Here is a 16,705-nt window from a genome sequence, read left to right as displayed (position 1 = left end):
CCAAAAGGGAAGCCCCAATGCGTGTGACTAAGACAACTTATCCTTTTCTGTAGAAAATGGTGTGATACAGCAGAGTTATTTCCAATGGCAACCTTCTCCTCACAGCCCATTGGCCCACCACCTGTGGGAGGAACCGCTGGGGTTGGGTGCGCTGCCAAATGGGTGGCAGTGAAGGTCAGGGGCCTCGACGGACCAGACCCGGGAAGCAGACGCTGGCTCTGGGGACGTGGAACGTCACCTCTCTGTGGGGGAAGTAGCCGGAACTGGTGCGGGAGGTGGAGCGCTACCGGTTAGATCTGGTGGCGCTTACCTCTACGCACAGTCTCGGTTCTGGAACCCTGGATAGGGGTTGGACTCTTTTCTTCTCCGGAGTTGCCCAGGGTGTGAGGCGCCGGGCGGGTGTGGGGATACTCACAAGCCCCCGGCTGAGCGCCGCTATGTTGGAGTTTACCCCGGTGGACGAGAGGGTCGCCTCCCTACGCCTGCGGGTTGTGGGGGGGAAAACTCTGACTGTTGTTTGTGCATATGCACCAAACAAGAGTTCGGAGTATTCGGCCTTCTTGGAGACCTTGACTGGAGTCCTGCATGGGGCTACAGAGGGGGAATCCATTGTTCTGCTGGGGGACTTCAACGCGCACGTGGGCGATGATAGAGACACATGGAGAGGCGTGATTGGGAGGAACGGCCTCCCTGATCTAAACCAGAGTGGTTGTTTGTTGTTGGACTTCTGTGCTAGTCGTGGATTGTCTATAACAAACACCATGTTCGAACATAGGGATGCTCATAAATGTACTTGGTACCATAGTACCCTAGGCCAAAGGTCAATGATCGATTTTATAATCGTTTCATCTGATCTGAGGCCGTATGTTTTGGACACTCGGGTGAAGAGAGGGGCTGAGCTGTCAACTGATCACCATCTGGTGGTGAGTTGGGTCAGGGGTGGGGAAGAATACGTAACAGCCCCTGGTAAGCCCAAACGGGTAGTGTGGGTAAATTGGGAACGTCTGGAGGAGGCCCCTGTCCGACAGACTTTCAACTCACACCTCCGGCGGAGCTTTTCGTGCATCCCTGTGGAGGCTGGGGGCATTGAACCTGAGTGGACAATGTTCAAAGTTTCCATTGCTGAAGCTGCGGCGAGGAGCTGTGGTCTTAGGGTCTTCGGTGCCTCAAGGGGCGGTAACCCACGAATACCGTGGTGGACACCGGCGGTCAGTCAACGGAGCGTCCCGACTGAAGAAGGAGTCTTTCCGGGATATGTTATCCCAGAGGACTCCGGAGGCAGTTGCAGGGTACCGAAGGGCCCGAAGGGCTGCAGCCTCTGCCGTGAAAGAGGCAAAGCAGCGGGTGTGGGAGAAGTTTGGAGAAGACATGGAGAAGGACTTTCGGTCAGCACCAAGGTGCTTCTGAAAAACTGTTCGCCACCTCAGGAGGGGGAAGCGGGGAACCATCCAAGCTGTGTACAGTAAGGATGAGACACTGTTGACCTCAACTGAGGAGGTAATAGGGCGGTGGAAGGAGCACTTTGAGGAACTCCTGAATCCGACAAATACGCCCTCTATGTTAGAGGCAGAGCTGGAGGATGATGGGGGATCATTGTCAATTTCCCAGGCGGAAGTCACTGATGTAGTCAAACAACTCCACAGTGGCAAAGCCCCGGGGATTGATGAGATCCGTCCAGAAATGCTCAAGGCTCTGGGTGTGGAGGGGCTGTCCTGGTTGACATGCCTCTTCAACATTGCGTGGAAGTCTGGGACAGTGCCAAAGGAGTGGCAGACCGAGGTGGTGGTTCCCCTTTTTAAAAAGGGGGACCAGAGGGTGTGTGCCAATTACAGGGTTATCACACTTCTCAGCCTCCCTGGTAAAGTCTACTCGAAGGTGCTGGAAAGGAGGGTTTGGCCTAAAGTCGAACCTCGGGTTGAAGAGGAACAATGCGGATTCCATCCTGGTCGTGGAACAACGGACCAGCTCTTCACTCTCGCAAGGATCCTGGAGGGAGCCTGGGAGTATGCCCAACCGGTCTACATGTGTTTTGTGGATCTGGAAAAGGCGTATGACCGGGTCCCCCGGGAGATACTGTGGGAGGTGCTGCGGGAGTATGGGGTGAGGGGGTCTCTTCTCAGGGCCATCCAATCTCTGTACGACCAAAGTGAGAGCTGGGTCCGGGTTCTCAGCAGTAAGTTGGACTCGTTTGAGGTGAGGGTTGGCCTCCGCCAGGGCTGCGCTTTGTCACCAATCCTGTTTATAATATTTATGGACAGGATATCAAGGCGTAGTCGGGGTGGGGAGGGGTTGCAGTTCGGTGGGCTGGGGATCTCATCGCTGCTCTTGATGATGTGGTCCTGATGGCATCATCGGCCTGCGACCTTCAGCACTCACTGGATCGGTTTGCAGCCGAGTGTGAAGCGGCTGGGATGAGGATCAGCACCTCTAAATCTGAGGCCATGGTTCTCAGCAGGAAACCGATGGAGTGCCTACTCCAGGTAGGGAATGAGTCCTTACCCCAAGTGAAGGAGTTCAAGTACCTTGGGGTTTTGTTCGCGAGTGAGGGGACAATGGAGCGGGAGATTGGTCGGAGAATCGGCGCAGCGGGTGCGGTATTACATTCAATTTATCGCACCGTTGTGATGAAAAGAGAGCTGAGCCAGAAGGCAAAGCTCCCGATCTACCGGTCAGTTTTCACACAATAGATCCTGTACGATCGATAATCAGATTTGATAAGTACAAAGCTGCTCCACATACTTATTGACATCACACCTCAGATAGTTATCATAGCTAAGAGCCAAGGGGATATTTATTGCCTAACTTCTACTATATCAAATATATCAAAGGGTTACAAGTCTTAGCTAAGTCTTACAAAATGTTTTAACAGAACCACGCAATGTATATCAGAGTTTTTCCAGTTTTAGGTGCTGCATAACATCTTTGACCAACATAACGAAGGTGGCAGGTTGTGCCTGTTTCCAGTTCAATGGATTTAATCTACGCTCTAGAAGGGTTATGCATTGTGCTACTGAGAGAAGGGGTCCTATAAGAGGACTCTCCTCTCCCGGTACTCCAAATACAGCCAACACTGGGTTGGGTTTAACTGTGTGTACCAGAATATCATATAAAGTTTTAAATATTGAGTCCCAGAAACTGGATAACTTTGGGCACAACCAGAACATGTGTCCCAACAAGGCAGGAAATACCCCACACCATTCACATAGAGGATTTATATTAGGGTACATTTTAGATAGGTTGACCTTCGAAAGATGGTGATGCCACACCCATGACCCACACACATGCTCACTCATTATTCCTTGATGTCCTGTTTAAGTCAATTATCTTATCAGCTGATCTCATCTATCCAATTGCTCAGTGACACAACCATTGTTAGCCTATCATCCTGCAGCTGCCTCTGTTTAAAATGATTCTCTCTCTGCCTCTAGTACAGTCATGCTGCTGTTATGCACGTGGTGTGTTCATGGCTGTTATGCTATTTAAATCTGTTTTCCCCCCCGGTGTTGTCAACTGTCATTTCTGTGTAAATCTCACTCGCAAATGACAAACATTTATTTGACCTTTTTCCAGTCTCTTGCCATTATTTGATTCCTCAGCAGAGGAGAAACATCTTCTCCCACTCGTTCTGCTCAGGCAGTTGTTAAAGTTACTCTAGGTCACTTCATACAAGTAACAAACTGATCGCCACCATGCAGTCTCCAGCTAACGGCAACCAAGCTATCCATGCACACCAAGCTCAGCACCTGGCAAAGCTTCAGCCTCGATCTTCAGCGTCCGTCATCGCTGCCATGCAGCCGACTCTGCTTTCAATCACGATTCAACCTTAAAGGTCCCATGACATGGTGCTCTTTGGATGCTTTTAAGTAGACCTTAGTAGTCCCCGAATACTGTATCTGAAGTCTCTTTCCCAAAATTCAGCCTTGGTGCAGAATTACAGCCACTAGAGCCAGTCCCACAATGAGCTTTCCTTAGTACGTGTCATTTCTGTGTCTGTAGCTATTGAGGAGGAGAGAGGGGGGGGCAAGGTAGAGGGTGGGGGTGTGGCCTTGACCAACTGCCACTTTGCTCATTTGAAAGCCATGATGTCTCTCTCTCATGGGTGGGCCAAATTCTCTGGACAGGCAAAGCAGAGAAAGGGGAGGTAACCTTGCTCCTTATGACCTCATAAGGAGAAGATTCCAGATCAGCCCATCTGAGCTTTCATTTTCTCAAAGGCAGAGCAGTATACCCAGTACTCGGTTTATCACCATTTCTAGCCTAATGGGAGACCATAGGCAGGCTGGGGGAATGCATATTAATGTTAAAAAACCTCAGAAAGTGAAATTTTCATGCCATGGGACCTTTAACGTTACATTCATTCTGTGTCCAGCCACTCAAAACCCTAGCAAGCAGGGAAAGTAATTGCATATAACTGGTGGTTAGTGGTTTGTCTCGCCTATTATTTAGCTGCACTCCTTAATTACTAATTCTCAAGTCACTGTCGACCTCTCTTAGCAAACCCATTTCAGGTCTCCAGTGTCTTATGAATAAATAAATGATACGTTAAAAGTGGTGGGTAAAGGAGACTCAACTGCCTAAGCCTAATTTTGGTCTTCCTGTACACTAGCCATGCTAAATAAGCTCATACTTCCTAGCCAGGTCACCGCTGACCATTAGCATCGCTGGCTAAAGCCTATGCATTGTGGGGATACATCACTTACCAGTTTCATGATAAACCATGTGAAAAACCGTGTTTGATTACTGCACTTTCAAAACTCAGGTAAATACTGTGCAGCACTAAGTATGCATTAAAGAGGTCGCTGTTTTCTTTTCTGCAATGTGCACAAAGCGAAGTTACCCCTCATCTCAAAGGTTGATACACATTTGTAATGTTTTTTTATAGTTAAATAAGGATTTGGCTAGGCCATTACGTTTTTGCAAACAAAGTGCATAGTAATAATAATTTCATAGATATAAAAAGAAATGTTTTCAGTGTACGCATCAGAACTTTTGGAACATTTGCAGCTCAATATTAACTGTACTGCAATAATAGTAAATGACACATACTCGTGATATGAATATTTCCTATTGTTTCCTCTCTAATACATTACAAGCAGGGCATTGCTGTCTTCTAGCCAGTTCAGGTCCCTTCTGACCATTAGTCATTCATGGTACACTGTTAATTCCAATAGTCAGTGTCATTCTCATTATTATGCTTTATTTCAGCAGATTATGCCATCTGTTTGATTAACTATGGCCACTGCTTGGTAAGTAATCATTATTGCGGTATAATATTAGGCTATGTGCCCCCTCATTTTGGGGGATATATTTTTCTGCTGCTCATGGCCTTAGTTAAAAGTCTCCCTTTAGAACCTAAGCACCAGACTTTCTGCCAAGACTTAAATATCACATACCAGGTGCCTGGTAGAGCAGGCACCCATCTATAGACGTTTACTCCCCAACACAATGGCCGCATGTTCGACTCCCTCCTGTGGCCCTTTGCTGCATGTCGTTCCCCCTCTCTCTCCCCTTTGATGTATTCAGCTGTCCTATATAAATAAAGGTCTAAAATGCCCCAAAAATTATCTTTAAGAAACAAAAAATTATATATAAAGATGATATGTGATATACACTCACCTAAAGGATTATTAGGAACACCCTACTAATACTGTGTTTGACCCCCTTTTGCCTTCAGAAATTCCTTAATTCTTCGTGGCATTGATTCAACAAGGTGCTGGAAGCATTCTTTAGAAATGTTGGCCCATATTGATAGGATAGCATCTTTCAGTTGATGGAGATTTGTGGGATGCACATCCAGGGCATGAAGTTCCCGTTCCACCACATCCCAAAGATTGAGATCTGGTGACTGTGGGGGCCATTTTAGTACAGTGAACTCATTGTCATGTTCAAGAAACCAATTTGAAATGATTCGAGCTTTGTGACATGGTGCATTATCCTGCTGGAAGTAGCCATCAGAGGATGGGTACATGCTCAGGTAGGCTGTGGCATTTAAACAATGTCCAATTGGTACTAAGGGGCCTAAAATGTGCCAAGAAAACATTCCCCACACCATTACACCACCACCACCAGCCTGCCCAGTTGTAACAAGGCATGACGGATCCATGTTCTCATTCTGTTTATGCCAAATTCTGACTCTATCATCTGAATGTCTCAACAGAAATCGAGACTCATCAGACCAGGCAACATTTTTACAGTCTTCAACTGTGGAGATGAGTGGTACCCGGTGGGGACTTCTGCTGGTGTAGCCCATCTGCCTCAACGTTGTGCGTGTTGTGGCTTCACAAATGCTTTGCTGCATACCGGTTGCGGTTGTAACGAGTTATTTGAGTCAAAATTGATCTTCTATCCGTTGGAAATCAGTCGGCCCATTCTCCTCTGACCTCTATCATCAACAAGGCATTTTCACCACCAGGACTGCAGCATACTGGATGTTTTTCCTTTTTAAGACCATTTTTTTGTAAACCCTAGAAATGGTTGTGGGTGAAAGTCCCAGTAACTGAGCAGATTGTGAAATACTCAAACCAGCCCGTCTGGCAACAATAACCATGCCACGCTTAAAGTTGCTTTTATCACCTTTCTTTCCTATTCTGACATTCATTTTTGGAGTTCAGGAGATTGTCTAGATCTGGACGACACCTCTAAATGCATTGAAGCAGCTGCCATGTGATCGGTTGATTAGATAATTGCATTAACGAGAAATCTTACAGATGTTCCTAATAATCCTTTAGGTGAGTATATATATATATATATATATATATATATATATATATAAAATATCATCCGTTATAATAACATTTCATCTTTATTTCATTCTCTTGTCTCTCCTGATTAACATGATTACTTGACAATTAGGAGTGGAGTCCAGTGGGTGGAGGGTTGATGCCCCTGGGCTGTGCTACTGCACTGGGATATTAAAGTGCTATTACAGCAAACCACTACAGCTGAAGTTTCTCACATGGGCAGTTTTTTTCATATAAAAGAGACTTGCAGGGATCCCTCTGGCCTTGATTTCATTAATAAAACATCTCATAAAGTGTATTGGTTTCTTAGAGCGGAAGAAGAAGGATGCAGGGCATCTGTCTGTCCCGATTTCCCAGAAGAAAAAAAGAAAAGAATGTCAAAAACATACATTTGTATTTGAGTAAAACCAAAGCTGAATATCTTAAGGGTGAGCATAACAGGGAGCTGTGTCTTTGTAAAAGTGAAGCTGCTGTACTGTTAACATTATCAATGTTGTGTATGGGTTTTATAATCCAACAAGGCTTTGGCCACATGAGCAACTAAAATGTTGAACTATTCCTTAATAGTTCAACATTTTAGTTCATTAATGTTTTTTTAAATTAAATTCAGTAACATTGTATTAAATCATTTACTGGGATAGACATATAACTAGGGCTGGATATTGTTTAAAGTGTTTGATACGAGTGCTGATATGATACCTGAGTTTCAGCACCTCTTTTAAAACTATACTTTTTGATACCTTTAGAAAAACAACCCGTTTTTCTTTTAACACAAAAACCCGCATTCTCAAATGTTCTCAAATGTTATACTTGTGTTGTCTAACCTTCTTTCTAGACAAGCTGTGCAAGTGGTTTGTCTACATAAAATGGTCTAAAATTGACAACTTTACCTACTTGACAGTTTTAGATACTCCCTGCTATGCACACATTTCGGTTTATATTAAGGTTGGATGCTCAACTCTACCTGGTGAAACATTCATTACAGTCTCTCTCTCTCTCTCTCTCTCTCTCTCTCTCTCTCTCTCTCTCTGTCATACACAGGAGGGAGCTATAAGAAGATTGGATACTACGACAGCACTAAAGGCAATCTGTCTTGGTATGGGAATGACAAGTGGATAGGTAAGAGGCATTCATCCTTCTCAGCTCCTTTATTTCCCTCTTTCTCACTGTCCGTTGCACTCCTTCTACATTCTAATCTCCTGTTTTCTCCGACCCTACAGCTTCACCCTTTCTGTCTCTAATTCCTCCTCCCTTCCTCCTTTATTGCACTCTCCTCTCTCTCCCTCCCACTCTTTACTTACAAGGTTGTCTGCGAATGTTCATCAATCAATCAGTCAGGTTTCATTTAGCATGTTAGAAGAGCAATACTTCTGCTGACACCCAAGTGATGCAGCAGCAAATCACAATCGAGCAGCGAATCGAGCCACAGTTAAAAGCTCTGATGGGCCCACATGCTATGGAGCAACAACTTCATTCCATTTACTAATTAAACATAAGAACCCCTTCAAAGCCATGACAGCAGTACAATAAACATAAGATGATAGTTGACAGTCTAAAAAAAACAGGAGAAAGCAATCTAGGTGGTGGAGTAATAGGATTGGAATGGGCCCCATGACCTTGACTTTGAGGAATGAAATCGTGTTACCTATTCAGTACAGAGGAGATTGTTTTCTGTTGTACTGTTATTGTGCCTGTGTGTGTATGTGTGTGTGTGTGTGTGTGTTGTGTGTGCGTTTGTCACTTCTCCCTCCCTGAGCACTGGAGACCTACCTACCTTTATGCATTTTGCATAGCAGGCACACATTTTGATGTCAAAGTACGCGGTGATGAGATACTACTCTTAGTTACACTACCGGTCAAAAGTTTTAGAACACTCCAATTTTTCCAGTTTTTTATTAAAATTCATGCAGTTCAATGTGTTATTGTACTCTGAAATGAAAAAATAGAACAAATGAACAATTTAAGTTAAAAAAGAAATCATGGAATCAATTTATAAACCAAAATGTATTCTAAATTTGTGACTCATCAAAGTAGCCCCCTTTGGCAGATAGAACAGCTGAACACACTCGTGGCATTCTTTCTACAATGGAAATCAAATATTCTTCAGAAAGTTCTTCCCAACTCTGTTGCAGAAGTTCCCATAAATGTGTGGCACTTGTAGGTTGCTGTGCTTTCACTTTTCTGTCCAGTTCATCCCAAACCAGCTCAATGGGGTTTAAGTCTGGTGACTGTGCTGGCCACTCCATGTTTTTAAGCTTACTATCTTATTCTTTTTTGCTAAGGTAGTTCTGGCATAGCTTGGACTTATGTTTTGGGTCATTATCTTGCTGTAGGATGAACCCCTGACCAACTAGGTTCCCTAGTTCCCCCAGTTTTTAAGTGCCTTTTGATGGTGAAGAATACTGTACTCACTGACACCTTGACTTTCTTTGCAATTTCTCTGTAGGAAAGACCAACATTCTTAAGTGTTATGATAGTCTGTCTCTCTTCCATTGTTAATTGCCTTTTTCCCGCCATTTTTATAGCAACACACTACTTTCTGTAGTACAATACTGTTCAAATAATGCTCACGAGGGTATTGTACCACAGTGCGTTCCAACAATACTTTTATACAAACAGAGGGGGTTGTAAGTAATCCAGACAAGTTGGAACACCTGTGGGAATTGGTAGCACCAACTTTCAAAGCTTGATCAACCTCCATTGCTGCAGAACAGCTTTACCTTGTTAATCCATTTCTTGTTCCCTGAAAAAGGCCTTTTTGTAAAATACTAAAATGTACATTATTTTTCAGTTTTGGGTAACCTTACTTTTTATTTAACCTCAGGCAGTTCACCACTTACCTTTGTGCCATTTCAAGCTATTCATTGGACTTGAACTGCTAAAATAAAATGTGGGCCAGTGATGTTTTTGTTCCCTTTTTTTCTCTTGAATAAATGGTGATAACTGGTATCAATCAAGACATTAAAGGGATAGTTTGGAGAAGCTGGCAGAAGCACTGACACAAGCTATGCAATGTACTGCTGTGGACAGAGGGCAGCAGTTTAAGTGTGAGCTATATTTGAGTTGCAATGGCTTCCATGTTGACTTCAATTACATTTTATTTATAGTAGCTATGTTTCCATCCACACGTTTTTATCCGAATTAAGTGATATCGAATGAAAAATGCCTTATGGAAACAGTAAAATTCGATTGAATTTCATGAATATCGACTCAAAGGAAATACGTTCGGTCTCATAGGATTTTATCTTGATCAATATACGGCTTATGCGATAAACGCTTATGGAAACGCAATTTGCCGAATGAATAATGAATTGCGATTAAGTTTTAGGTCATTTTATGGTTGCAACCCGCCACAAAACGAAGAAGAAGAAGTTTTAGTTAATTTCCGCCCAGTATTTCCACTCTGTTTGCACACATGGCGGGTGTCAACAAAGACAGATGTAGAACGAGGAGACGAGAGACTTTTTGAATTTAATTTACGAGCAAAATATAACGGCTATTTTAGATAGCAAAAATCTAAGAAATGCCATAATTTATCAGCAACTCACGAGGGAAATGGCGAAAATGCTTTAACCAAAGGGTTTCCGTGAAGTGTCTCTGAACCACGATCTCCCAGAACTGTTTGGAGCGCTGTCGTTCCCACACCACAGGCCGCCTCTGTTGTCGTTGGGCATTTACGTGCATCTGCATCATCATAGCAATGTGTTGCTAGCGTTGTTGTTTTCTTATCATAGCTTGATCATCACGCTATCAGCTGGCACATGAGCACTATTACAACTTGTGCAATATTGATCATTTGTTATTGTTTTTTTGCGTATGCGGGTCATTTCAGGACCGTGACCAGTTCACACTCTTTATTTATTTATGCATGTATTTATGCATGTCCTTGGTTCCTCAGCAATACACCCGCCAAGTGTGAAGTAGATCAGATGAACGGTTCTCGAGATATGCGAAGGACAGACACACAAACAAACACAATTCTTGTTTTATAGCTAGATACATGAGGAATGTAATTGCTTCTAACAGCCATGTTGTTATTCAGCCTGTATTGTTATTCGATCATTATACCATTAAGTAACAACCTACCTATAAAATTAACAGCTGTATTAACCAGCTAAAAAAAATAAATGTCACCGTAGCCACAGCATAGTATGTTTAGGCTGGTTAGGGTTCCACAGCTAAAAACAAAAATATGACCTAGGCACAGGAGCCGGATGTGACAGTAATGGTATTTGTTATTTCAAATTATAAAATGGGTAGCACAAATCAAGCAATCTGATTGGTTCATGGATATGAACCAATCAGATTGCTTGATTTGTGCTACCCATTTTATAATAACATAATAACCACATACAACGGCTATAATTCAAATTCCTTTGCACAATAAGTATAACTCCGCGTCTGAAAAAAAAACAGCCAAGTACCTTTGTAAGTGTATGCTATATTTAGAATATTTTCACTGCTTTACCTTGCCGTCAGACAGCCCTTTGCTACGGGGAACTGAAGCCGTTATCTATGCTCTCTATGCTTTTTTAATTAACTAAAATGAAGAACATCTCTGATCCAAGCCTAATATCAGTTATGTAGGCAATAGGGTCAGGAAGGCCTAATGGTCTGCTTTAATTCTTGGAAGGACCAATGTATCCAGCATTAGCCCAAAAGGTGTTGATGCAACTGGATCTAAGAGCACCTAAAGTGCCCCGATAATGTTTCAAAAATGTTGTACCAGTAGTTATGAAGAGATGGACAAGACCAAAACATATGAATGTTGTAAATATGGTTTCTATGTGTCTATATACCTGTCTTTATGTTATCTGTTGATGTATTTGTCCGTGTATATTGCCATGCGCATGTCAGACTGAAAACAAATCTCCCTCATGGGACAATATCTATCTATCTATCTATCTATCTATCTATCTATCTATCTATCTATCTATCTATCTATCTAATCACTAAGGCAGGAACTTGTCAACACCTTTCACAAACAAGGATAATATCAGGATAAATTTGAGTCTGAGTTTTGTCCAGTAAGTGTATAATTTTGCATTGGATGTCATGTCAATGTCAAGGAAAAACTCAGGAGCAGCACAACTCATTTCACATGCTGAAGAAGATTTGTGAGACTTGATTAATTACACAGAAGCATTTTATAAACACTCAATTGAGAAAATAATTTAGGCAGGCAGTACAGTTTAACCATGATATGTTATGGTGTCGTGCCGTCCCAACTGTCTGAAGTTCCTGTCTTCCTGAAGGAGTATTTAAACTCATCCTGGAGGCATTACGTTTAGCTGAACCTTTATGGTAAACAAAGTATACCTTAATATTGTGTGCATCCAAATACCTTAGCACAGACAAAATGTGTTATGTGTTTACTTCCTCCATGACCTTAGCAGGATGAGCAGCACTGTCTTATCAAACAGCTGCTACGTCTCCAATCTTCCATAAAGGCACAAAGTACTCCTCTGCCTGAAAAGGTTCTGAGTTTATGTTGGACTCTGACCTGAATGAGACCACTGTCTAAACTTACATAGCATGAGTTCGTAAGCTGCAAATTCCACCACAGTCAATACCATAAAGCGTGCACCTGGAGAAGAATATCATCATCAATCCTGCTCCAATGATGCTTTGACAGCTAACAATGAGGAACAATGAAGAGAGAAAATAATCTCATATCCACATGAAATGATACCTTTTGATGTAGTGATAATAAAAAAGCATCAATTGAGGGGTTACAGCCTGAGAGGGAATTTGGGAACTTTTACTTTAAAGCTATTTACCTGTAGATGTCTAAAAAAAAAAAGCTTTATCTGCTATATATACTGTAGATATACAGTACCAGTCAAAGGTTTGGACACATTTTTTTTTTTTTTTTTTTTTTATTTTTTTTTTTTTTTTTTTTTATATTTTTTTTTATTTATATATTTATTTATATATATTTTTATATTTCCCTTTTCATTTGTATATAAAATGTTTCATTGAAATGTATATATATATATATATATATATATATATATTTTTTTTTTTTTTTTTTTATATATATATAAAAAATAAAAAATTAATATTTATATTTATTTTATTTTTTTTTTTTTTTTTTTAAAGTAGTAAGAAAGTAAGAAATTAAATAACTTCTGACACCACTTGGCAGAGCTTCAGGAAACGTGACCACCACAATGTGTCCAACCAGTCCCCCAAGTTCTAAATAACCAAAATGTTCTATTAATTTTAGTGCAGTATGATTCACTATCTTAAGGTGTAGGAGTTGCTTTTTATCATCCTGTTTGTTGACATATCAGATGTGAAGTCACAAGCCAAGCTGTGATGTCTGCTGGTAGGTTTTGACGTCACTCTCGTCTACTGTCTGCACGGATACATTACTGCTTGTGTGGCAGGCACTATTTTTTGTAACCAAACCAACAGACAGCAAGGTCATCCTAGTGGCCTCTTGCTCCAATATGACAAGACCCGAGGGAGGGCTGGAGGAAATGTTGACCTCCTGTGTCTTTGGTGTTGGACCCTGCACTCATGCGGCTCTGAGTGGGACTGTCAGGGCCATCTGGACTACAGCTGTCAGTCTTCCTCTATATTACCATTCGAATTTCATTTGTTATTTTTTTTAATATTCAAATAATATTTGAATATTTAATGCTCAAATGCAGCCTGTTAAATATGTACTACACTACTCATTCTTATGCATTGTCAATGCCACTATAAGCATGGGGTTGTTGTTACATGTTCTGTCCACTAGAGGGACTTCCAACATTAGCCTTGCGTTGAAGGGAATCTACGTCATTGGCGCATTGCATTTCTGGCACACCCCTCTCTGTTTACATTATATTCCACCACACACACAGCGACAAACACAAATCAACAGAGAACTCTGCAATGAAACATTATCGAACAAGTGTAGCTAGTGAAGCGGCTCTGTTGTAAAGGCTAACAGTGCTCGGTTAGCACAATGACATCATGTTAAAAAGCACAGCCGAAATGATTTGTCATAAAGTAAAGTAACAATAGTGTTAGCCACGATGCTAACGGCATTGATAACTAAGCCAAACGGTGCTGCCACTACTATTTTGGTGATTTATAAGCAACCTGTTTCTTGCAGATTGTCATGTTACTGAGAATACAGCTGTTAGGAGGTAATATATGAAGTCGATGCTAACTCTGACAGCTGTAGGGCAGCTAACATTAACTTTAGCTGTCTCCATGAAGCTCCCAGCTAAGCTCCTATAACTCGCGACGCAGTAAAGAAACCAAGGGGGTAAGCCAGCCTCCACAAAGCGTAGGCCTACCTACTATGGAGCCATTTTGATGCTAACAAGCCATCACCGCTGTTAGCATTCCATTGACTGCCATTCATTTTGGCGTCACTTTGACAGCAAATAACTTTACATCTGAAGCGTTAAAAGACTTTATTTGTCCGTTGTTTATTTCTAAAGAAACACAACAATGTATAAAAGGCTCCATTACCTTGTATCTCACGTTATGGCCCCGTAGCAGACATTTTTATAAAAATAGGCGAACGATTGTGTCAGAACTACGCAACTTTCTGTCGCACAGTAGAGAAATTACCTTATAGTACAGGAGTAGCTCGCAGGCAGTTTCGACTTACATTAGCTGTTTTAGTTTAATTACTAATGTTATCTAGCATTTTAGTTAGCAATAATTGGCATGTGCCTATGTTATCTCCTTACATATACCTATGTTCTCCGTCTCTGAAAGATTGGGAATGATTGAGATTGCTCTTGGCACAGCTACCAGAAGACTTTCAGACAGGTTGCTCACGTCACATCTACGTCGTCAAGCTCAGGTGGAGGCTGCGCAGTAACACTCAGCCATCACCGGAAAAGTGCTTCCAATAGACGTCATTGCTCTCCATTGCAAATCTACGGCGTTGCTTTGTCCATTACTTTTACTGTCTATGAAATAAACCAGAACGAGCTAGCTAACTAGCGATAACATAAGCACATTGGCTCGGTGGATGTCGATTTTAAAGTCATGTTAAAACTATTTACCATCCTTCTTCCGATTTCCAGCCTGTCACTCCCCCCTGTACGGTACGTAACGTTAGCTCACAATGCCTTGTGTTTATCACTCCCGTACTTATTGTTCATCAGACGTGACATGATAAGAGGGAGATTAGATAACGTTAGCCAACCTATTTATGAAAATAATCACATTTGAATAGTAATTTCAGCATTCGAATAGTATTGATTTTTTTTTACTATTGAAATTATATTCGACTTTCGGAATTTGTTCCAACAGCCCTAATCTGGACAGCGTTTGGAAGTCAGCAGATGCTCTTGGACATTGGACGGGCTGATTAATACGGTGCAAGAAACCAGTTTCATGTGTGTGACAGCCAGTCACCCCAAGGCACTTGTCAAGATGTCCTCCTTCCTCCCTGCCAGTATGGGTGGTCTGCAGCGTTCTTCCTGACAGTGAACTCCAAAAATAGCAAGGATGGTGACATGACAGAATTAGGCCTCCTCAAGGTGACCAGGACTTGGTTGTAGAGTAGTTGCTACATGCTGATGTGTCACAGCTCTGGCTTCATATTAATTCTCTCATCCAAATCCCATTCTCTTCTTCCCTCTTGCCTTGTTTCCTTAATCTCTACTTCCTTTCTTTACAATCCATTCTTCCCTCATCCCTTCTTTATATTCTTGTCTCTTTGTTTCTTTCTTACCCCTCTCATGCCTTCTCTCTTCTCCTCCACCATTCTTTCGGTCTCCTTGGCAACCACTGCTGCATCACTGCCTCTCTCATATTGCCTTGGTAACCATTATGGGGCCAGTCGCCATGGTAACATACTGTCCCGATTCCACCATCAAGGGCAGGGGGAGGTTTAAGTGTTGGAGAACACATTTTCCCAAAGGACTCACTCACTCACACACACCAACACACTTTAACCGACACACATGTATACTCTGTATCTGCCTTCAGCAAACAGTTACACCTACTCTCGTGCACAGTGCATCATTCTGGAGCCTTACTTTTTTTTACTGCATAACTCTTCGCTTTATTGACAAGGCATTGCTGTTGTACACAGGGTGAGGAAAATGTCATGTAAAATGCAGAAGTAAAGAGAGTCAAATCATGTAGTCCTTAAAATTGTACATCATGGGACTGTGGCTTACACTTTTGCTAGCATAGGCTACTGCAAATGTTATGATGGTATCCTTCAAGGTTACAGAACCAAGAGTCTACAGCCAGTGGTGGTGCTTTGAGCTAAATGCAAACATCTGCATGCTAACATGCTCACAATGAATTCAGAAATCAGAAAAGGGGTTTATTGCCACAGTAAGTTACACCTACGTGGAATTTGCCTTACATTTAACATGAATAACAAGTAAACAAATACAGAAATAGTAAAAATATAGACAAAATAGCTCTTTAGCATAAGAAAAAGGATGCTGAATGGGTTAACACAATAATGACATTGCTAACATACTGATGTTAACCATGTTCACCGCATCAACCAAGATGGCCAATGCACTTTTATTAGCTCTGATAGTGACAATGAAAGAGCTAGCTTTAGTTCTTCCGTTTCTACCCTTCACAATAACAGCCTGATTTAAAGTATGGCCACTGAAGTCAGCGTCAAACCGTCTGCAGTGGGAGTCTATTTGGAAATGAATACCTCTGCTGTATATTTCACCATGTGCGTTTCTGAGCATGGATGGTATATGTATACCAACGTTACAACCCCCCCTTATTTCCCTGGAGTCAACGAGCACGACAGATATCCCACACGAACATGGTTGCAACTCTAACTGTGTAAGTTATACTAAACCCTAACCCTAATAACATTACCTCCGCTAATGAATCCATGCTTTTACGCAATATTACATAACTATTTAACCTTAAAATAACTTTACAACCGCGGAGGTCAGGGCAAGTGACTAATGCGCGTTTGTAAATTAATACTGTAGCAATGCTTAATCATGTACTGTGTATAT

General features: G+C 42.0%; 1 protein-coding gene across 5 annotated transcripts in view; it reads left to right on the top strand.

The window, feature by feature from the left end:
* The window catches only part of gabbr1b (gamma-aminobutyric acid (GABA) B receptor, 1b), a 294,834-nt gene that overhangs the window by 216,072 nt on the left and 62,057 nt on the right, over positions 1-16,705 (top strand). For all 5 annotated transcript variants that reach the window (XM_039820112.1, XM_039820110.1, XM_039820114.1 and 2 more), the window contains one exon: positions 7,782-7,859. In XM_039820112.1, coding sequence (XP_039676046.1) covers positions 7,782-7,859 — 78 coding nt within the window. The remainder of the gene's footprint in view (positions 1-7,781; positions 7,860-16,705) is intronic.

Source organism: Perca fluviatilis, chromosome 13 (genome assembly GCF_010015445.1).
Source record: "Perca fluviatilis chromosome 13, GENO_Pfluv_1.0, whole genome shotgun sequence".
Classification (NCBI taxonomy): domain Eukaryota; kingdom Metazoa; phylum Chordata; class Actinopteri; order Perciformes; family Percidae; genus Perca; species Perca fluviatilis.
Note: the sequence above shows the minus strand (reverse complement) of the source record. Positions and strands in the feature narration are given on the sequence as shown.